The sequence below is a fragment of the Sinohyriopsis cumingii genome, chromosome 7, assembly GCF_028554795.1.
Source record: "Sinohyriopsis cumingii isolate HCF-2022 chromosome 7, ASM2855479v2, whole genome shotgun sequence".
In the NCBI taxonomy this organism is placed as follows: Eukaryota; Metazoa; Mollusca; class Bivalvia; order Unionida; family Unionidae; genus Sinohyriopsis; species Sinohyriopsis cumingii.
The window spans coordinates 96,835,674-96,860,349 of NC_142967.1; the positions used below are offsets into that span (position 1 = coordinate 96,835,674).

Here is a 24,676-nt window from a genome sequence, read left to right on the forward strand (position 1 = left end):
CCTGGTCTTTCTCAAAGTTCTGTAACACTATGTAGCCTAAATAGTCCAGGAAGCAACATCAGTTCAAGGTTCTCTCTCACCCGTCGTAAGCAAGACATGGGGGCTGAAATGGTAAAGGGATGAAACATGTGGATTCCTCACCTTTTTCAAAGGGAACGGGGTTGGCCCTTATGACTCGAACCCTCTTCTGCTGTACATCTTACCTCTTTCTAAAGGAAGGACTTCTGCTCATTTCCTGGTACACGTTCCTCTTGTAAGGACCCCATTTTTTGCACCGAATACAACTAATTAAATTTTAGGGAAGCTGTGCACATGCTTCTGTGGAAGGAAGCAGTACAGGGGGTGGAAAGCGACCAGACACGACTTTCTGCGCAATTATTTTCCTGCTCGCCAAATAAGGCACAACATTTCAGTTTATTGCCTATCTTTCTACCCCAAACACTTGTCTTCTGGAGGATCCATTCATAATGCACAATACATGACCTACTATGCTGTCCAACTTACAGTAGTGGACAACCCGTAACTTACAGATGAGCATATTGATTTTTATTCATGGGTTTTAGAGGCCATCAGCGATCCTCTAAATTAGCAAATTCATTAAGGCAATACTGACATTAATTATATTTATGCTATTAATATGCATGCGTGTGTTTATTTAATGGGATAAAACTTATTTTAATAAATGTAATACTTACCTGTCACTTTTGCAAAATTATCTCATCCCACGACACTGTGATGGCCCAAGCGTAGTCTTGGTCTGAGTTAAACGTGAATAGTATCAAACACGATACACTAAGATAAATTCATGTGTAAAGCAAACAAAATTATCTATAAGGGGCATGCATGCATGCTTTTCATGAGGTGTAATGTAAGCAAATATACCAGATCATATTAATGCAGATGTGTGTGTTTGTGTTTGCATAACGAAGGAAAAAAAAGTGTAAAATGTATATCTTTTATTTCCTGGAACAAGCAAACAAATACTAAGATTTTTGGTGAACAAGAGGAATCAAAAGCCCATCAAAAGACATCATTATCAACTATATCAGCCATCAGTTTTAAACAATACTTTAAACATAGTTTTTGATTTTATCAGTGACTGTCTTATTTTTGCAATGGAACGTAAAAAAACAGTTTCAGACTGATATGCATACTCTATTATATTTAATAAACATGGGTTATTGGGGTTTATTTTGTGTCATTTTCTAACAAATTAAAACCTTACCAGACAAATAATACAAATATATGTCGTTTTAAATTAATGACAGTACTGATGAGAAATACATGGAAAACATTAAAATTTTCATACTTTTTTTTAATATTTTATTACCACACTTTCCATGACAACCAGCATATGAACACACAACTTGTGTCCAAAAAGAAATCAAACTGTGTCATAGCTGTAAGATAAATCATATTAAGAAACTGAGAGAGGGAGCAGAAAATGGATGTTATTTAACAGTGTCCTTTGTAATACTGTCAGGCCTGTGCAAACTAGTTCTCATTATGGTAAGATAATTATGGTACTGCCGATTTTTATATGGAAACTCAAAAGTATATCAAGATACCATGAAATACTGTGAGGACATGAAATGTTTATATGAAACTGAATTATATACAAATTATCTCCAAACTTACAAAAAATTATTTAAACAACTGACATCTTGTCACATAATACCTGAATGAATTTAAAAACATCACAGTATGGATCAATATTGATTTCACAGGTGAAGAACTAACAAATATTTTGGCATCCTATGCAATGGAAAGATATCAAATGAAAGTGAGAAATAATCATTTACAAGAGTGCTCACAAGCAAATATTTAATTTTCTATGAATTTCTGCATTAAATAAAACCAGTCTGTCACAAACAGTTAATTTTCATTTAATATCAGCATAGCATAACAACAAATATTGGGTAGGCTTAATCTGCTCTAATACTGTTTGACCTTGATACAGTTTAGCTTTGCCTTACATACAGTTAGTATGGTCCAAGTAAAAGTTTGCATATATCTGTACCATATATACTTGCCTATAAGCTGAGTCCAACTGCAAATAACATAGATCCTCATCTGCCATAGAATAATGCACCCGCAGATCAGGGTCTACATTTGTTCTACTGATTACTCCTAACAAACTGCACAGACCCAGATCTGCCAGCGCACTATGTGATATCAGAGCTGGGTCTGTGCAGTTTGTAGATAGACTCATAATTGTGTCTATGTGCACCTATTTAGACACTGGCTGGTTTGCAATAATTTGATAATAAATGAAACAATGACTAATTTTTACCAGCTATTCATTAACTGGTTCTGCTTTCTTTATGTTTTCTTGTGTGAAATGTATAAATGTATTGTTACCAATGTTCCATATTTTATTGTGTAAAATGTGCCACATTTTTTGTGTAAATGTATAGATATTGACATCAATGCACCATATCTTCTTGGGCAAAATGCACAGATACTGTCACCAATGTACCATATTTTTGGTGTCAAATGCATAGATACTGTCACTAATGCACCATATTTTTGGTGTCAAATGCATAGATACTGTCATCAATGTACCATAGTTTTGGTGTCAAATGCATAGACAATGTCACCATATGTACCATATTTTTGGTGTCAAATGCATAGATACTGTCACCAATGTACCATATTTTTGGTGTCAAATGCATAGATAGCCATTAATGTACCATAACTTCTTGTGTAAAATGCACAAATATTGTCCCAATGTCCCATATTTTCTCTTCTAAAATGTATAAATATGGTCACCAATGTATCATATTTTCTTGTGTAAAATGCAAATATTGTCATCAATGTCCCATATTTTCTCTTCTAAAATGTATAAATATTGTCACCAATGTCCCATATTTTCTTGTGTAAAATGCACAAATATTGTCCCAATGTCCCATATTTTCTCTTCTAAAATGTATAAATATGGTCACCAATGTCCCATATTTTCTTGTGTAAAATGCACAAATATTGTCCCAATGTCCCATATTTTCTCTTCTAAAATATATAAATATGGTCACCAATGTACCATATTTTCTTGTGTAAAATGCAAATATTGTCATCAATGTCCCATATTTTCTCTTCTAAAATGTATCAATATTGTCACCAATGTACCATATTTTCTTATGTGAAATATATAAATATTGTCATCAATGTACCATATTTTCTTGTGTAAAATGCAAAAATATTGTCACCGATATGCCATATTTTCTTATATAAAATACAAAGATATTGTCATCAATGTGCCATATTTTCTTATGAAAAAAATACACACATAATCATTAATGTATCATATTTTCTTGTACAAAATGTACACCACTCTTAAAATAACAGACCCAATCTAGTGTCCCATTATGTACCTAGTGTTTCCGACTATTAGTGTTTTATTCTATCTAACATTTCAACCACACATCATAGACCTTGTTCTTCCAATACATGGTTACATATTAATTTCATCTTACAATCTGTACTTCCCTACAGCATACTATATTACAACTATGCCATTGTATTGCACACTCAGTACAGTACAGTATCCAATGGTAGATGTCATCTATGCCATCATATTGCACACTCAGAACAGTACAGTATCCAATGGTAGATGTCATCTATGCCATTGTATTGCACACTCAGTGTTGTACATTATCCAATGGTAGATGTCATTTACGCTGTCATATTGCACACTCAGTATAGTACAATATTCAATGGTAGATGTCATCTATGCTATCATATTGCACACTCAGAACAGTACAGTATCCAATGGTAGATGTTATCTATTCCATCTTATTGCACACTAAGAACAGTACAGTATAAAATGGTAGATGTCATCTATGCCATCATATTGCACACTCAGAACAGTACAGTATCCAATGGTAGATGTCATCTATGCCATCATATAGCACACTCAGAACAGTACAGTATCCAATGGTAGATATCATCTATGCCATCATATAGCACACTCAGAACAGTACATTATCCAATGGTAGATATCATCTATGCCATCATATAGCACACTCAGAACAGTACAGTATCCAATGGTAGATGTCATCTACGCCATCATATTGCACACTCAGAACAGTACAGTATCCAATGGTAGATGTCATCTATGCCAAATATAGCACACTCAGAACTACAGTATGCAATGGTAGATGTCATCTATGCCATCATATTGCACACTTAGTATAGTACAGTATCCAATGGTAGATGTCATCTATGCCATCATATTGCACACTCAGAACAGTACAGTATCCAATGGTAGATGTCATCTATGCGATCATATTGCACACTCAGAACAGTACAGTATCCAATGGTAGATGTCATCTATGCGATCATATTGCACACTCAGAACAGTACAGTATCCAATGGTAGATGTCATCTATGCCAAATATAGCACACTCAGAACTACAGTATGCAATGGTAGATGTCATCTATGCCAACATATTGCACACTCAGAACAGTACAGTATCCAATGGTAGATGTCATCTATGCCATCATATTGCACACTCAGAACAGTACAGTATCCAATGGTAGATGTCATCTATGCCATCATATTGCACACTCAGAACAGTACAGTATCCAATGGTAGATGTCATCTATGCCATCATATTGCACACTCAGAACAGTACGTTATCCAATGGTAGATGTCATCTATGCCAACATATTGCACACTTAGAACAGTACAGTATCCAATGGTAGATGTCATCTATGCCATCATATTGCACACTCAGAACAGTACAGTATTCAACAGTAGAAATGGGTCTATGCTTTCATAATGCACACTCAGAACAGTACATAATCTAATGTTAGATCTGGATCTATGCTGTTTACAGTTGGATGTGAGTTTAAAACATAACTTTATATACAAACTTATAGGTGAACCACAACTGCAAACTGCACAGACCCAGATCTGCCATCACATAATGCACTGGCAGACCTGGATCTTTACAGTTTGTTGGGAGTAATCAGTAGAACAAAAAAATATACCCTGGTCTGCTGGCACAGTATTTGAGGGCAGACCAAGTTTATTTTGTTTGCAGTGGGATTTGACTTGCAAGGGACTATATAGGGTAAATACAGAAGTCAAGAATTGTGATATGGCTGCAATCAATACAACTTGGAATGTTCTTCAATGATATCCACCCATCTTTTCATCAGTTTCTCTTTAGAAATAGACCATACTTTGTGAAGAAGAGACCATCCACCTTTTGAAGTGGTCAGAACATAGGGGTTTTCAGGATACAAATAGAATGTGTACGCTCCAAGAGTTAAAGACTGTGCTAGTCTAGCACACATGCAGGTTCTTAAAACATCCATCTCTACTTCATTTAACTTGCCTTCAGTGAGATAACCAGCCAGAACATGCCCACCGACATCCGCATTTCTTGATTCATCACACTTGATGCTTAGGTAGGTAATGGCTAAAGCTACGTCAAAAACCTTGTAGCTGTAAGTTACATCAGAAAAATCAAGAATGCCACAAACATCATGTTCACGTTCTTCAGGTTTTACATCGTCTTGTCCTGGGATCTCAACCATTAACAGATTCTGCTCATTGATGTCGCCATGTATAATACCTGTTGAGGATAATAACAGAGGAACTCATTATGTAATAATATGAAGGATGACCACAGAGGTTTTCCAAAAGATCCTTACTTTGTCCAAGGTTAGGCAATATGATCCACAATGCAAATAAATTAATATGAAGGCAAGTAAATATCATATATTTACAAATAATCAAGGTAAATATCATATATTTACAAACAATCAGGGTAACTACTGATTTTATTGTATTGACATTCCAGTTTGCACTAAGTCATCCATAAACTTGTAAACTAAGTCATCCATAAGCTTGTAATATTTTCAAATAGAACTTGAATCATTCTGAAAAAGAAAAATATACAGTAGAAGAGGTAATTCAATGAAATGGTATGTTAAAGAGTGTAATATCTTTTTCCACTATCCCCATCATGGGCTGGTCATGTGTTTGGATAGTCATCCCATACCTGGTGTACAAACAAAGTAGGAAGATGCATGACACAAACAATGTGTCACATACACAGATACATGATAAACATAAAACATAAACAAGATTTTTCTACATAGAGAGAAAGAGAGAGAGAGAGAACAAGCAAGCAAGAGATGCTGCAACAGGAAATATACAAACATTCTGAAAACATAGTCTAGCTACAAAGATTAAGGATCCAATAAACAGTATAGTACCCACCGCAAGCTTCAGTTGTATCAAAGCTGTGTCTTATCAACACTACTGTATGGCTTTGAGCACTGGACTGTATCACACAGTTGATTTTGCCAAGCTATCATCCTTCCACACCACTAGCCTTTGCAGGATACTACATATATTTTGGATGAGGACAATTTCCAACCATCACATGCTTGTGTGATGCCACGAAGAAAACATGGCCACTATCATCAAGAGAAGATGGTGGACATGGATTGTGATGAGAAAGAAGGCAGAAGCAGTTTTAAGGACAGTACTGCACTGGACACGTAAGGATAATGGTAGCATGGGAGGCCTAAGACAGTACTGCACTGGACACGTAAGGATAATGGTAGCATGGGAGGCCTAAGACAGTACTGCACTGGACACATGAGGATAATGGTAGCATGGGAGGCCTAAGACAGTATTGCATCATACTGTTGAAAGTGAGATGGCTCTTCACTACTGCTGGGGCACACAAGAGAAAATGGTCAAAGACAGACAGAATTGGAAGAGCATCATTGCTGTACTAGAAGCCAATGAGGATTAATGGGCAAAGAAGAAGAAGAAGAAGAGAAGAAATGAATGCAAAGTCAAATTACCATTTTCCTCTCAGGTTTGAGTAGTTTTAACTACAGCACTTTGCACTGAACTATACCATGTAATAGCGAAGTATTGCAAATGTAGATGGGTTCATGATACATGGTACAAATAGATGCTTGGTTGTGACTTTGATAAGACTGTCCAGGTAGAACCCATTTTGTGCTAGTGTTAAGTGTAGCTTAGTTCACCTGATGAGTGTACCTATGCAAGAATTACATAAACATGACACAGTACTGCATTCTGCTATACCCTATACACCACAAGGTTTGCATGATCAATCCATCCTATTGTAATAGCATGACATGAATGAGAATAATTCAAGTAAAATGAATCTGTTCGTCTAGTGGTGAGGTTTAAGTGATGATCTTTATAATGGACATGACCTAAGCTGGCTTAATGACACAAAATTTTTCCTGTATTTCTATCATGAGTCTGCAATTTGGCTGCAGACCTCTGCATATTTTCTCAATTAACGGCCTTGCCACAGCTTTTTGTCCAATTAAAAAGAAGATACTATGAAGCACTAATTACATGTATAGGGTCATAAGTATAGGGTCATACTTTATTGGAAGAGTAAACAGTTTAAATAATTAGAAAGAAGTTAGTCATTCATAGAAAATTTGTCTATTGGCCCAGTTCCTTTGCCTAGTTAGATAGGTACAGAAAAAATTTAACTCATTTTACTTTGGGGATTCTTTTCATTTTCACTTGAAATGTGCATAGGAAATGCATTCTGGGAGTTACTTCTGAATGCATCCAAACAAATCTTTTTCTGAAAGATGCTAAGGTGTATAAATGACATTGTTTCCAATTGGCTATTCTGAATGTACATGTGCAGATGGGTGAAAAATTTTTGCAAAGATTTATCTCTCTGTGCAGTTTGAACTGGTCTTCTTTATATATGAGGCAAAAAAGTCTCAAATCTGGACATAAACTCCATTTTGAAACAGGTATTTTGCAGCCTAAAAGAAAACTGAGTATCAAACATTATGTGTTTTTGGCTGTATTTTTTAGCATGAGCAGAATGTATACCAGTATATTATTTGTATCATTACAGAAGTACATATTTCTCCTTTTCTGTAATACCACCTGCATTGGATATTATAAATGATGTTGACATTACAGAGCTCAGAAGTAGGGTGCAACCTCATGACATGTAAAAGAGGCACCTGATGGGATCAATGAGTTAAATGTACCAATTAACAAATTGCCATGTCCTACCTACTTACCACCAGGTGTCAGTCATGTATTGTTTATTAAAACCACTAGCCAATCTCAAGCAAAACCCTGTTTGATGTAGGTATTGGGACCATCATCCACTCTCAAATCTTTTTTGATTTATTAGGATCACAACCAACTCTTAAACTGAGCCCTGTTTGATTTATAGGACCACCATCAACTCTCAAGCCAAGCCTGTTTGATTTATAGGACCACCACTCACTTTCAAGCCAAGCCCTGTTTGATTTACAGGACTACCACCCACTTTCAAGCCAAGTCCTGTTTGATTTACAGGACCACCACCCACTTTCAAGCCAAGCTCTGTTTGATTTATAGGACCATCACCCACTCTCAAGACAAGCCTGTTTGATTTATAGGACCACCACCCACTTTCAAGCCAAGCCCTGTTTGATTTATCGGACCACCACCCACTTTCAAGCCAAGCCCTGTTTGATTTATAGGACCACCACCCACTCTCAAGTCAAGCCCTGTTTGATTTACAAGACCACCTCCCACTCTCAAGTCAAGCCCTGTTTGATTTATAGGACCACCACCCACTCTGAAGCCAAGCCCTGTTTGAGTTATCGGACCACCACCCACTCTCAAGTCAAGCCCTGTTTGATTTATAGGACCACCACCCACTCTCAAGCCAAGCCCTGTTTGATTTATCGGACCACCACCAACTCTCAAGTCAAGCCCTGTTTGATTTATAGGACCACCACCAACTCTCAAGCCAAGCCCTGTTTGATTTATCGGACCACCACCCACTCTCAAGTCAAGCCCTGTTTGATTTATCAGACCACCACCAACTCTCAAGTCAAGCCCTGTTTGATTTATAGGACCACCACCCACTCTCAAGCCAAGCCCTGTTTGATTTATCGGACCACCACCCACTCTCAAGTCAAGCCCTGTTTGATTTACAGGACCACCTCCCGCCCTCAAGTCAAACCCTGTTTGATTTATAGGATCACCACCCACTCTCAAGCTAAGCCCTGTTTGATTTATCGGACCACCACCAACTCTCAAGCCAAGCCCTGTTTGATTTACAGGACCACCACTCACTCTCAAGCCATGACCTGTTTGATTTATAGGACCACCAACCACTCTCAAGTCAAATACTGTTTGCTTTACTATGCAATACTATCCAAGGTAAAAAGTGTGTCAGATTATAAAACAGCTAGATTACTGAATGGTCTGAAAATTACCAGTTGGAACTCTATCGTATGTATGACATTTTCAAAAGAAAAATGTTGATTTTAAAGAAAATTCTATAAACTAGTTGGCGTGGTTATCTCTGACTTGGATTCTATGGAAGAAAGGAAAGACTTGATGCCAATTATAAACCTTAAAATGGATAATCACACAACAGGGTAGGTAAAACAAGTATACTTAAAGAATCTTCTGCAGTTTATCTAGGGCAAACCAGTGTTACCTCCCTTGCTGGAAGATGCTGTGGTTTATTTTAGGGTCCAAATAGTGGAATTGTAACATACCCACTCTGCAATTTCTCAGTCCCAGACCAAAGAATCCATGATGTAGATGCACATGGATGGATTATCATATATACTCACTTATAAGTAGAGTTCAACTGCTAACTATATAGATCTAGATCTGCTATCAGATAATGCATAGGTAGATCTGGGTCTATTCAGTTTGTTAGGACTAATTAGTTAAACAAACTATATAGATTCTGATCTGCTGGCACTGCATGCAATGGCAGATCAGGGTCTATATTGTTTACAATTGGACTGGACTTAAAAAGTGAATATATGTATTTTCCAGTTTCTTCAGTCTTAACAATATTTCATGCCAACATATGTACCATCAGATTATGCAAGTTGCGTGAACTTGTTAAACAGCAAGAATCCCTTGAAGGGACTGACATTCTGTAAGCCAAACAGAATTTGCAGAAATTCACAAAATGTCTGTTTCTTCCATCCTTCTTTTTTTGAATCGCTTAGTATTGAAATCAAGTAAGATATTACAAACAAACTCCAACATACCAAACTTTGTAACAAAATATTTTCATTTATGTTTGATTTCACAAGATAAGTACAGTATAAAAATCTTTGACCTTGAGCCTAATATTATGGATAGACTGCCTGGGGTCCCATTTCATGAAGTTTGTGGTATTTTCCCAGTGTGGTGGAAAAGGTGATGCTCTTCCACAGCACCATTTTGTCCAGTGCCAACTTGTGATGCTGAAGATCATGCAACTAATCTCTAAAACTGCCAGGATACATCTGCATGATACATTTGCCATAATCCATAATAAATATTTTTGTTAATGGTCCTCATTATCAAACTAGAATCATTCTAAGTTCTTTTCAGATATACTGTAAAAATTGTATTAACCAACCATGATCCAATAATCACCCATCTCTCTAACTGCCTCAAAAACAGCCATTACTGGGACTGAATTTACAATTTCTACAGCTTCTAATAAAGGTTCGTCCCCTCTAATGTTAAGTGCAGAGGAGAGAAAAACAGACAATTTGCAGGTACCTAAACTTACACATTTTGTGTTGCCTATTTAACAGTCTTCCATACAAATAACTTGTCTTCTTTTCTCCTAAACACTGTGTTGGTACAGTGAATTCCTAGACCACTACCTTTAACAAATGCACAGTTTTTGGTCCTTTTCATTTGACTTTGATCTATTAGGGTTTTAATATATCATTTCACAACTTACTGTTATAAGTGGCTTAACAAGAATGACTGATCTAAATAGGCATGTTTCATAAATAATACAAATACTATATTAGATTGAAAATGCTTGCACATTTAAAGCAGCAAGAGTCACAAGATTGAACTTCCAGTGAGCATGTCACATGCTATAACAACCCACCACATTATTCAAAATTGTTTTGTATTCCGACAATCGCTTAAGCAGTTATTAAATTTTGTTAATATTGTCCACAAGTTAGGTCTGATAAAAATCCATTTAAACTTATTTGTATTATCATACTCGCAAGCCATCAAAGATAAAATCCCAAATGATGACCTTTGAGCTTGAAGTTAAAATGAGAGAGCTGACTACCATATTTACCATGTGTTGGACACATTTGTTGGGCACTGTATGTTCTGGGACAAATTGGGAATTTTTTAGTCATAAGTTGTGGGACACCTTTTAAATTGTTCAAAATTTACATGTCGGAACATGCACTACAACTGAAATTTTATTTAAAAAAATATGAAACTGTATACTTGAGATAAAACTCTTTAATCCACTACAGCAGCATCTCATCAACGCAACCTTTCTCCTGCACAATCATGTACAATCCATTCTTTTGGTGCACGAATATTATTTTAGCTTTCTCATGCTGTGAAAAATTATTAGAGGCAACACATCACCTGAAGTGGAAACTGCAAGGACTAAAGTCAGATTTTTTAAAAATCTGCACCAGTCTTGCTAATTATCACACTTTTGACCTCCATCTTATTGTCAGTCCATTCAGGAATGCATTCAAAGTAAACTAGAATTGTATCCATGTTGATGATCATATTGTTGGCAAAATCATCTGCTTCTCTTCTGGCCTTCAAAAATTCATCATGTGACTTTATTTTCTCCAAATCTTCTAGGCGATGCTGGGTAATCGATGTCTGTGCATGAAGCACTACATTTTGTCACTTTAATTGTTCCATTGTTTCAATTTATTTTCCAAATTCCCACGAATACTGGTGAAAAGAAACCCAAGTTTGCTTCCATATCTCAGCCATCTTTGTATATTAAAAAATAAAATAATAAAAAAATTGGCACACTTAAAACAATCCATACTCAGCTTCTGAGGTCAGCTTGCTTTGCAATAAAATAATTTTGTATTGATATCCTTAAAAAACCAACAGCTTCAGAGTATCCAAAGTCGGCTCCCTAGGTCAGCTTGCTTTGTAATAAAAATAACCTTTGTGTATGGTGTCCTGTCAGTAAGTTCAAAGAAGGAGTTGGCTGCTCACTGCCAGTTGCATTTATTCATCACCCTGGCTTCTATGTGCTTGCAGTTATAATTAATACAAAGGAGCATTTATGTCTGTGGGTAAATAGTAATGATACTTTCGTAACCCATGTTTGCAAAAAGATTGTCTCTTCCACTCACATGAATATGTTTTCAAAAAATGATTTTTATTTGCGAGATACTGTCATACAGTATACCTGGATATAATTAAATCTTGGTTATTTTGCACCTAAGACTGTGTCTTGCATAAATGGCAGTTGTCCTCAATATATCAGTTGATTATTTTCCTCTCATTATGCGAAATCGTCTGCTTTTCTTCTGCCCTTCATGAATTCATCACATAATTTTATTCATCACGTGACCTTCTTTTCTCCAAATATTCTGGGCGATGCTGGGTCATCGAAGTCCAGGTGTAAGGCACTATACTTTGTCACTTTAAAATTTGTTCCATTCTTTCAATTTATTTTCAAAATTCCCATGAATATTGGTGAAAGGGAACTAAAGTTTGCTTCCATATCTCAGCCTTCTTTGTATATTCAAAAAAAAATACAAAAATATTTTTTTGAAAAATCTGTGTACTTAAAAGAATCCATAATCAGCTCCCAATGTTGGCTTGCTTTACAATAAAATAACCTTTGTATTTATATTCTTTCTTAAAAAAATACAAAAAAGTAACCAAGGTTGGCTTCTGAGGTTGGTTTGCTTTGTAATAAAAAATAACCCTTGTCTTTCATGTCCTGTCAGTAAGTTCAAAGAAGGAGTTTACTGTTCACTGCCAGTTTTATTCATTCACTATCCAGATTCTATGTGCTTGGCATCTGTGGTAATAATTCAAACAAAGAAGCATTGATGTCTGCAGGTAAATAGTAATGATATTTAAAAAATGATTTTTATTTGCAAGATACTGTCATACAGTAGACCTGGATATAATTCAATCTTAATTATTTTGCACCTAACACTGTGTCATGCATAAATGGCAGTTGTCTTCAAGATATTGCTTGATTATTTCCCTCTTGTTTGCGATTTTGTTGGATCCAATGTTTCTCAATGTTAATGTCAATGATCAACGTGGTGCGTGCTATTGGACATAAGCGATACACGCTACAGTATGGAAGCCTACACTTCATATACTGATTTTGTGGACATATTTCACTCTTTAATGCTCATGTTGAAAGAAAGGAATAAATGATAACAACATGAGGTTAGTTTCTTTCTTTTTACTAACAAATAAGCGTTTTATCTATCGTATTGCAACGTGCAGGGGGGGGGGGGCGCACAGATGCAATACAAATTTATTTCAATTCTTAAGTCTTGGGACATATGACCCAGGTGAAAAAAGTTTCACCATAAGTTCTGGGACAGGAAAATAAATAATTATTTTATCATGTCCCAATATATACGGTAAATATGGTACACATCATAAAAGACTATTAGTGAAAACACAATGATGTTATAACCATCTGTTCAGAGAGAAAAGCAATAACAAGACTGACAAGATGGCTTCCTTGCTGGCCATAATGGACAAAGATGGCCTCCATGATGGCCATATTGGATATTAAAGTTACGCTATTTTCATTTAGAACCAAGCAGATTGCTGGATGAAACTGTATGGCAAGTTTCACGACTATTTTCGAAGTAATTTAGTATCTGCAATGATTAAAAACAACTGCTAACAGACAGCAAACAGATGACAGATGTGACTGCCCACAGAAGCAAACATATGACAAATGTGACTGCTAACCGACAGCAAACAGATAATAGATGCAACTGCCAACATACTGCAGGCAGATGACAGATGTGACTGCTAACAGGCAGTAAATAGATGACAGATGTGACTGCTAACAGGCAGCAAACAGATGACAGATGTGACTGCCAACAGACAGCAAACATGGCAGATGTGACTGCCAACAGACAGCAAACAGATGAAATATGTGACTGCTTACTGACAGCAAACAGATGACAGATTTAACTGTTTACTGACAGCAAACAGATACCAGATATGACTACTTACTGACATCAAACAGATGACAGATGTAGGCCCATCACTTAAGCTCTTCTGGTCTTCAACCAGTAAAGCAAACTAAAATGGACGGGTAAAAATTTAAACCTTACGATGATAAACAATTGTACAAATACTTATCCCGTAAGCTTCCTAATTCAAATAAATTTCCCTCTTTTGAAAAAAAAAATAATATATATATATATATATATATATATATATACCAAGTATAGTCAAACCTATCTATAACAGATATGTAATGAACAATGAACTTTTATCCTTTGTAGGCAATTGTCTTTTATATGTAAATGAACTTGGTAAGTAAACATTATATAGTCCTTCATGAGCTTGTATATTATATGAGTTTTCTGCTATAATGGTAGATTTCACTGCATGTACATACTTTTCTCAAGCTGACTGTATTTGGGGATGACCTCCTCCCTGTAAGCTGTGATGACCTCCTCCACAACTTTACGATCCTCTGCCTTCTGTACAGCAAAGGTGAACTCACTCAACTTAGGAATGCTTTTCAGACTCCAGAGAAATTCATAGTTGTCATAGAATGGGTGGTGGAATCCCTTTGGAGAAAAAATCTGATTTAAAACGCATCTGTTGCAAAGACTACATGCCATGAAAGACCATGTTTCATACAAAGATCAACTGTGTTACAAAATGTAAAGGCAGCTACTGAAACACTGCCTGTCTTGCATACATGCTGTATTTCCTGCATTTTTTAAAACCCATTTCTGAATAATCTGCAGCATGCCTCTACAGGAGACTAGCCTCCAGCATGCCTGTACAATGTACCAGATCTCCAGCCAGCCTGTAGAGTATACCACATCTCCAGCACGCCTGTACAGTATACCAGATCTCCAGCCTGCCTGCCTGTACAGTATGTCAGATCTCCAGCCTGCCTGTACAGTATGCCAGATCTCCAGCTTGCCTGTACAGTATACCAGATCTCCAGCATGCCTCTACAGAAGACTAGCCTCCAGCATGCCTGTACAATACACCATATTTCCAGCCTGCCTGTACGGTATACCAGATCTCCAGCATGCCTCTACAGAAGACTAGCCTCCAGCATGCCTGTACAATGTACCAGATCCCCAGCCTGCCTGTACAGTATACCAGATCTCCAGCATGCCTGTACAATGTACCAGATCTCCAGCCTGCCTGTTCAGTATACCAGATTTCCAGCATGCCTGTACAGGACACAAGATCTTCAGCATGTCCTGTATAGCTGACAGACCTCCAACATTCCTGTAAAGGAGACCAAACCTCCAGCATGCCTGTACAGTTGACCATATCTCCTACATGAGACCAGATCTCAGCATTTTATACACTGTATACAAACATGTTATGCAAGTCAATATTTAAAAAGCATGAATGAGAATGTGCTGATTCTTTGGACTTAAAAAAGATGAGCTTGATATGAAAACAAACTCCACTCATGTACCATATATACTTGCTTATAAGTCAATTAAAACTGCAACCAACAAAGATCCTGATTTGCCATAGAATAATGTGTATGCTGATAAGGGTCTATATTGTTTCTATTACTGATTAGTCCTAACAAACTGCACACACCTAGATCTGCCATCACATTATGTGATGGCAGATCTAGGTGTGTGCAGATTTTAGTTAGACTCATCTTATAAGCATAGTATATATGGTATCTTTGACTTTTCTATTTTAATTAGATGCAAATGCAATATACAATATTTAAATTTACACTGAAAAAAGAAGGCCATTGATGGTTGACATTTGTTTTCATAGAATTATCCTCGACGTTTGTTTAATCTCATGCATTTTCAAACAAGATCTATATTCTGTTTTCATAGAATTATCCTGGACGTTTGTTTAATCTCATGATGTTTCAAACACGATCTACATTCTGTTTTCATAGAATTATCCTGGACGTTTGTTTAATCTCATGATGTTTCAAACAAGATCTACATCTTGTTTTCATAGAATTATCCTCTACGTTTGTTTAATCTCATACATTTTCAAACAAGATCTACATTTTGTTTCTGAGCATGCAACATGTTAGGTCTTGACAACAAATGTGTAAATAAAGGGTAGTCTCTCAAGACAGGTTCGGGACCCCGAGTGGCCGAGTTGTCTAAAGCGCTCACCGTTCCAGATCACTGCCGTCTCACCTCTGTCTGCGTGGGTTCGAGTCCAAGGCTCGGCTAGTGTGGGTATGTGGGAAAGCCTGCCAGTAGCTTCTCATGGGTCGGTGGTTCTTCCCTGGGTTTTCCAGGGTTCTTCCTCCACCAGTTATACTGGCCGCCATGTATAGCCTATCTTGTGCTGAAAAATGATGTTAAACCCTATAACAACAACAACAAGACATGTTCATCAGGACATTAAAAAGTCTCCATCATTTGTCTCTACTTGGAATTCTGATAAATCTACACGGAAATATGGGTACTGTACATGGAAATATGGGTACTGTAAGTGGAATTCTAGATACTGTCCATGGAATTCTGGGTAATGTACATGGAATTCTGGGTACTGTACATGGAATAATGGGTACTGTATAAGGAATTCTAGGTTCAAGATTTATCTCCCTTTCATTGGTTGATTTCTTTAGATGGATAAGTTGTGGACAGTGCATGTTGGAATCAGGATGAATAGAGGTAATTGTTACTGAGGATTTCATTATCTGTGGTGGCAATTAGCTGTGTGAGTTCCATAGACTTCATTGTTTTACATAAGAATACCACATGGTGAGAATTTATCAAGCACAAACATTTCTAAAAGTAATTTGAAAACCCCAAAGCATGTTATATCTTCCTTGTGTACATAATTTTCCTTTAGGAAGCATTATTCAGACTTACCTTAATGGCTTTATGCAGTCTGCCAACAAACTTTCCTATGTTGTAGAAAGATGATGGAATGTAAGGTGTTTTGAAGAAGATTGTCCCTGGGATAAAAGTTACAAGTCGCACGATGTAAGCTCTAGAATTTTTACCTCCTGCAAAACAGTTTTTTGTTGTTATAAGCAATGGAGTATCATTAAACAAAATGTATTAGCAATATTAATAAGGATAAACACTACTAAGCTCCTATTGCATCATTAGTATGAATCCATTTTTATTATAGACTAAATACAATAATCTGACTACATCTGTAGTATGAATCCATTTTTATCAGACTAAATCCAATAATCGGACTACATCTATAGTATGAATCCATTTTTATTATAGACTAAATCCAATAATCTGACTACATCTATAGTATGAATCCATTATTAATATGGACTAAATCCAATAATCTGACTACATCTATAGTATGAATCCATTTTTATTAGGCTAAATCCAATAATCTGACTACATCTATAGTATGAATCCATTTTTATTATAGACTAAATACAATAAACTGACTACATCTGTAGTATGAATCCATTTTTATTAGACTAAATCCAATAATCTGACTACATCTATAGTATGAATCAATTTTTATTAAAGACTAAATCCAATAATCTGACTACATCTATAGTATGAATCCGTTTTTATTACACTAAATACAATAATTTGACTACATCTATAGTATGAATCCATTTTTATTATAGACTAAATACAATAATTTGACTACATCTATAGTATGAATCCATTTTTATTATAGACTAAATCCAATAACCTGACTACATCTATAGTATGAATCCATTTTATTAGACTAAATCCAATAATCTGACTACATCTATAGTATGAATCCATTATTAATATGGACTAAATCCAATAATCTGACTACATCTATAGTATGAATCCATTTTTATTATAGACTAAATCCAATAATCTGACTACATCTATAGTATGAATCCATTTTTATTATAGACTAAATACAATAATTTGACTACATCTATAGTATGAATCCATTTTTATTATAGACTAAATCCAATAACCTGACTACATCTATAGTATGAATCCATTTTTATTATAGACTAAATACAATAATTTGACTACATCTATAGTATGAATCCATTTTTATTATAGACTAAATCCAATAACCTGACTACATCTATAGTATGAATCCATTTTTATTAGACTAAATCCAATAATCTGACTACATCTATAGTATGAATCCATTTTTATTATAGACTAAATCCAATAACCTGACTACATCTATAGTATGAATCCATTTTTATTAGACTAAATCCAATAATCTGACTACATCTATAGTATGAATCCATTTTTATTATAGACTAAATACAATAATCTGACTACATCTATAATATTCATTCATTTTTATTACACTAAATGGTATACTCCGACTGCATCTATAGTATCCATTCATTTTTATTAGACTATATGCTATACTCTGACTGCATCTATAGTATCCATTCATTTTTATTAGACTATATGCTATACTCTGACTGCATCTATAGTATGAATCCATTTTAATAATAGACTAATTGCTATACTCTGACCACATCTATTGCTCTGATTGCATCTATGGCATGAATCCATTTCATGTTATAGACTAAAACATGTCAAACCAAACAAAAATTACTTTGTCCACTATAAGATCAATGTCAGTAATTTTCCTTACATGGAATATTATTCAGGAAAACATACTTCAAGATTACCTACTCGTCATATTGTATTCTAATAAATGATTTTCTTGTAGCAAGAACTGATTATACTTGACATCCATTTTTTTATAACAATACCTTGGACTTTCATTTTCTAAAGTTTTAGTACAGATTGTGGAATCCTTAGTACAGAGTTAACTCCTTATGACTGAGTGAAATCCTTAGCACAGAGAGTGAAATCCTTAGTACTGAGTGAAATCCTTAGTACAGAGAGTGAAATCCTTAGTACAGAGTTAAATCCTTAGTACTGAGTGAAATTCTTAGTATAGAGAGCAAAATCCTTAGTAGAGTTAAATCCTTCGTACTGAGTGAAATCCTTAGTACAGAGAGCAAAATCTTTAGTACAGAGTTAAATCCTTAGTACAGATAGTAATATCTTTAGTAGAAAGTGAAAAATATCCTTCTTGCAGAGTGTGAAATCCTTTGTACAGAGAGTGAACTCCTTATTACAGAGAAAGAAATCCTTGGTACATACAGTGAAATCCTTTATACTGAGTGTGAAAACCTATGTAGAGAGAGTGAAATCCTTAGTACAGTGTGCAATCCTTTGTAAAGAGTGAAATCCATAGTTCAGGGTGTGAAATCCTTAGTATGGAGAGTGAAATCCTTTGTCCAGTGTGAAATCCTTAGTACTGAGTGAAATCCTTAGTACAGAGAGCGAAATCCTTAGTACAGAGTGAACTCCTTTGTAGAGAGCGAAATCCTTAATACAGAGAGTGAAATCCTTTGTACAGAGTGAAATCCTTAGTACGGAGAGTGAAATCCTTTGTACATTCATGTGTGAAATCCTTAGTACAGAGTGAAATCCTTAGTACAGAGAGTGAATCCTTAGTACAGAGTTACATCCTAAGTACAGAGAGTGAAATCCTTTGTACAAAGAGTAAAATCATTTGTACAGAGAGTGAAATCCTTAGTATAGAGAAAGAAATGCTTTGTACAAAGAGTGAAATCCTTAATACAGAGAGTGAAATCATTTGTACATTGAGTGAAATCCTTAGTACAGAGGGAATTCCTTAATACAGAGTGAAATCATTTGAACAAAGAGTGAAATCCTTATTACTGAGAGTGAAATCTCTAGTACAGAGAGTGAAATCCTTAGTACAAAGAGTGAATTCCTTAGTACAGATAGTGAAATCCTTAATAGAGTAAAATCTTTTCTACAGAGAGTGAAATCCTTAGTATAGAGAGTGAAATCCTTTGTACAGAGAGTGAAATTCTTTGTACAGAGAGTGAAATCCTTGATACAGAGAGAAATCCTTTGTACAGAGTGAAATCCTTTGTACAAAGAGTGAAATCCTTAGTACAGAGAGTGAACTCGTTAATACAGAGAGTGAAATTCTTTGTACACAGAGGGAAATCCTTTCTACAGAGAGTGAAATCCTTTGTACAGAGAGTGAAATCCTTAATACAGAGTGAAATCCTAGATACAGAGAGTGAAATCCTTTGTATAGAGTGTACAATCCTTTTCACAGAGTGAATTCCTTAGTACAGAGTGTGAAATCATTAGTACAAAGAGTGAATTCCTTAGTCCAGAATGAAATCCTTAGTACTGAGTGAAATCCTTACTACAGAGTGAAATCCTTTGTACAGAGAGTGAAATCCTTAGTCCAGAGTGAAATCCTTTGTAGTGTGAAATACTTAGTACAAAGTGAAATCCTAAGTACAGAGTGAACTCCTTTGTACAGAGAGTGAAATCCTTAGTACAGAGTGAAATTCTTAGTACAAAGAGAGTGAAATTTTTAGTACAAAAAATGAAATCCTTTGTGCAGAGTGAAATCCTTAGTACAGAGTGAAATCCTTTGTACAGAGAATGAAATCTTTTGTACAGAGAGTGAAATCCTTAGTACAGAGTGAAATCCTTAATGCAAAGAGTGAAATCCTTAGTAAAGAGTGAACTCTTTTGTACAGAGAATAAAATCCTTAGTACAGAGAGTGAAATCCTTTGTAAAGAGAGTGAAATCCTTAATGCAGTGAGTAAAATCCTTAGTACAGAGTGAAATCCTTAGTACAGAGAGATCTTTTGTACAGAGTGAAATCCTTAGTACAGAGTGAAATCCTTTGTACAGAGAGTGAAATCCTTAATACAGAGAGTGAAAGCCTTAGTACAATGAGTGAAATCTTTAGTACAGTGTGAAATCTTTAATACAGAGAGTGAAATCCTTAGTACAGAGAGTGAAATCCTTAGTACTGAGAGTGAAACCATTAGTACAGACTGAAATCCTTTGTACAGAGAGTGAAATCCTTTGTACAGAGAGTGTAATCCTTTGTACAGAGAGTGTAATCCATAATACAGAGATTGAAATCCTTAGTACAAAGAGTGAAATGCTAAGTACAGAGTGTGAAATCCTTAATACATAGAGTGAATTCCTTAGTACAGAGAGTGAAATTGTTAGTAGAGAGTGAAATCCTTTGTACAGAGGGTGAAATCCTTCATACTGAGAGTGAAACCATTAGTACCTAGTGAAATCCTTTGTACAGAGAGTGAAATAATTTGTACAGAGAGTTAAATCCTTAATATGGAGTGAAATCCTTAATGCTGAGAGTGAAATCCTTTGTACAGAGAGTGAAATCCTTAGTACTGAGAGTGAGACCATTAGTACTGAGAGTGAAACAATTAGTACAGAGATTAATATCCTTTGTACATAAAGTAAAACTCTTAGTACAAAGAGTAAAATCCATAGTACAGAGACTGAAATACCTAGTCCAGAGTGAAATCCTTAGTACAGAGTGAAATCCTTGGTACAGAAAGTAAAGTCCTTAATACATCCTTAGTTCACTGAAATCCAAAGTACACAGAATTAAATCCTTAGAACAGAGAAGAAACTCCTTAGTACATAGTGAAATCATAGGTACAGTGAGTAAAATCCTTAGTACAGAGTGTTTCAGAAGTTCTTTGTTTCTTATTCTTTGTTTTTATTCATTAAATTTCTGATAAGAAACACCTGACCTTTGTCCAGTATCTGTGGGTCAGACATCATGACTTCCAGTGACATGTCCTTTCCCTCCCGGTTGAGAACTGGTTCTTGGGTAACAATACCTCTGTCCCTGAGATGCTTTTGCATGGCATGCTGAGCCTCTGAAAAATAAAAACATTGGACATTATCTGCCAAAACAATTTAACTTTGTTTCAGAGAGAGAGAGATTTAGATGGCTGGACAAACTGAAAGAATGATGGGAAAGAGATGACTGTGCCTACATAAGTGCATGAAAGGTCAATCAGTCAGGGAGATCAATACATGGATATAGATGTAATAGAGTAACAGACTGGGAGATCATTGCATGGATATACATGTAATAGAGTGACAGTCAGACAGGGAGATAAATGCATGGATATACATGTTATAGAGTGACAGTCAGATAGGGAGATCATTGCATGGAGATACATGTAATAGAGTGACAGTCAGACAGGGAGATAAATGCATGGATATACATGTTATAGAGTGACAGTCCAACAGGGAGACCAATGCATGAATATACATGATACAGAGTGACAGTCAGACAGGGAGATCAGTGCATGGATAGGGTGACAGTCAGACAAGGAGATCAATGCATGGATATACATGTAATAGAGTGACAGTCCAACAGGGAAATCAATGCATGGATATACATGTAATAGAGTGACACTCTGACAGGGAGTCAGAACAATGCATGGAAATACATGTTATAGAGTGACAGTCTGACAGGGAGACCAATGCATGGATATACATGTAATAGAGTGACAGTCTGACAGGGAAATCAATGCATGGATATACATGTAATAGAGTCATAATCTGCTTGGCATGCTATTCCATATAACCCCTAAAATCCAGCACATACAATTGTAATTGATAATACTGATATATATGTGATGTAAAAAATTTCTGCACAGTTATAAGACCTTTGAGCAACTGACCTATTGCCACTTGTCAGTCATGTTTATCAATTAACCAATCAGTGAGTGTAAATTCGACACACCTACAGGCACTGCTTTCATCCACCATTTTCCTCTGACAAGCTGCTTGTTACAATAATGAATTGATCAAGATAAATATTTACAAATTTTGAAATGATTACTGATTTCTCCATTGATAAGGGTGAAAAGAAGCCAGTGGGAGCCTTGTAATTCTGACTGTCGATATCCAGATTGTCTAAATCAGACAGAATTTTGGTCTTCCATAAAATAAAAAGCTGAAAAAATGTTAAGGGGGGTTTGATGGCAATTACAACATGTTTGTTTGCATAAACATATGTAAAAAGCATGTCATATCGATGTATTAAAGAAAAAAAGAAGAAATTGTAATTGAAAAATATAGGTAAAAATAAACGTTTCTAAAATATAGGCGGAGAACCCTCCTAACTTTTGGGCATTGATGTATATTTTTTTTCTTGTATTGGAAGGACTGAACAACCCCAGACTATTATTTTAAAGTCTGAAAATTTACATTTTAATGTTTCATTGTCCCAACAATAATAATGTACTGTCTCGATCTTTCAGACACTTGAGTGACTCTTTGCTTTCTCATTGGGCAGAAGGAGGGTTGGGGATACAAAAATATAATAATCAATTAGTATAAAAAACAATGGTTTCAGATAATTGTTGTCCGATATATAAAGCATGCATTTACATGTTTACATCAACAGACATCACTGATCAAACTTCTGTCTGACGAACACAGTAGAAATTTAAAATTATTATGTACAACAGTATACTTCTAAACAGTAATTATTTATGATTTTGCTATTAATTTTTAATTCATTTACTTCCAAGGCAGCATAAACATGAGCCAGATAAAATTAAAAAGGATAAGATTATATACTAAATACATTAGCATCTTTTGCAGCATATTTCTGCATACATGAATATGAGCCTGAGCAGCGTTGAAATTGATTTTAATTATTTACTGAAATAAAAAAACTCAGATTATTACATACAAACTTGAAATACAAATATAAATAAAGTTTACTTTAGTATAGTTATGCAACATAGTAATTTTACATTTTTAAGAACAATACAAATTTTAAAAAAAACCATATCACTTAAAAAGAAACATATTTTTTTGCCAGATACTGCATGTTTGTTGGAGGTTAACAGGTGGTCATGTCACATGATTTGGTAGGCGAAGTAATCTATCATCTTGCGTAAGGTCAATTATTGCAACATAGTTTTACGTTTCATGGCTGATTAATTAACATGATTTACTAATTCCCTGAAAGCTGTTTTACAACAAATTCTGATCAGGCTATAACTGACCATGAAACATAAACCATAGAAAAATGCGGACTCTTGAAAGCAAAAAGACTTGTAAGATGCTTAAAAAGATGAAAAAGAAATTGATATTCATTATTAGAACTTAACTGCTGTACAATTAACTTAAAATAAAGTTGAAATATTCTCTTTTTAATACGATACAAAATACTATATATACACCCTTTGAAGTCAAGCACAACTGCAGACTGTACAGACCTAGATCTGCTGTTGCATAATGCACTGGCAGATCTGGATCTGTGCAATTTGTTAGGAGTGATCAGTAGAACAAACAAAACAGACCCTTATTTACTGGTGCATTATATGATGGCAGATCAGGGTCTATGTTGTTTGCAGTTGGACTTGAATTACAGTATATACTATACCGATAGTAGTAGGATCTCTTGACTGAAAAGTGTTCAGGATCTTCATGACATATCCATCAGGCCTGATGTCCTTGATATATGCATTATCATAGTCATCCTCCATCATCAGATGGAAGTTCTTGTCATCATAACTTGTAAGCTCCTCCATACTCCTCACCCTCATCCCAAACAACCTCCATGCTAACTCCCTCACCTCCTCTTCAGTCACCACTGGCTTAATCTGCTCACCTGGCTCCTGAAGCTTTTTATTGTCCATGTCCTCCATTTTAAAAAATTTATTTTTATTTCGTTATTTCCGTTGATACTTAAAGCTGATGAATCCCTATTCATAAAATGTATCCACAATTAATGGCAAAGTCCCTTCCAAGTACTTAAAGAAATGAAAACATTTTAATTAGTGTCGAAAAAATGTTCAGTTCTTGTCAGTTGTTGCTAGTATAAATTCTGAGAATAAAATGTTTTAAAATGAT

The 24,676-nt window shown here is 35.4% G+C and overlaps 1 protein-coding gene across 5 annotated transcripts in view; it reads right to left on the reverse strand.

Annotated features, from left to right (window-relative positions):
• Positions 1-941: 941 nt before the first annotated feature.
• LOC149795766 (hydroxylysine kinase-like) overlaps positions 942-24,676 on the reverse strand; it is a 33,677-nt gene continuing 9,942 nt past the window's right edge. For 3 of the 5 annotated variants that reach the window (XM_089965684.1, XM_089965687.1, XM_089965685.1), the window contains 5 exons: positions 24,207-24,528; positions 21,544-21,672; positions 16,843-16,979; positions 14,403-14,577; positions 942-5,582 (listed from right to left, as the gene is read on the reverse strand). In XM_089965684.1, the coding sequence (XP_089821810.1) occupies positions 5,113-5,582; positions 14,403-14,577; positions 16,843-16,979; positions 21,544-21,672; positions 24,207-24,471 (1,176 nt within the window). In that variant the 5' untranslated portion in view covers positions 24,472-24,528 and the 3' untranslated portion in view covers positions 942-5,112. Of the gene's footprint in view, positions 5,583-14,402; positions 14,578-16,842; positions 16,980-21,543; positions 21,673-24,206; positions 24,577-24,676 lie in introns of all 5 variants that reach the window. The other 2 variants (XM_089965688.1, XM_089965686.1) reach the window with 2 other exon arrangements.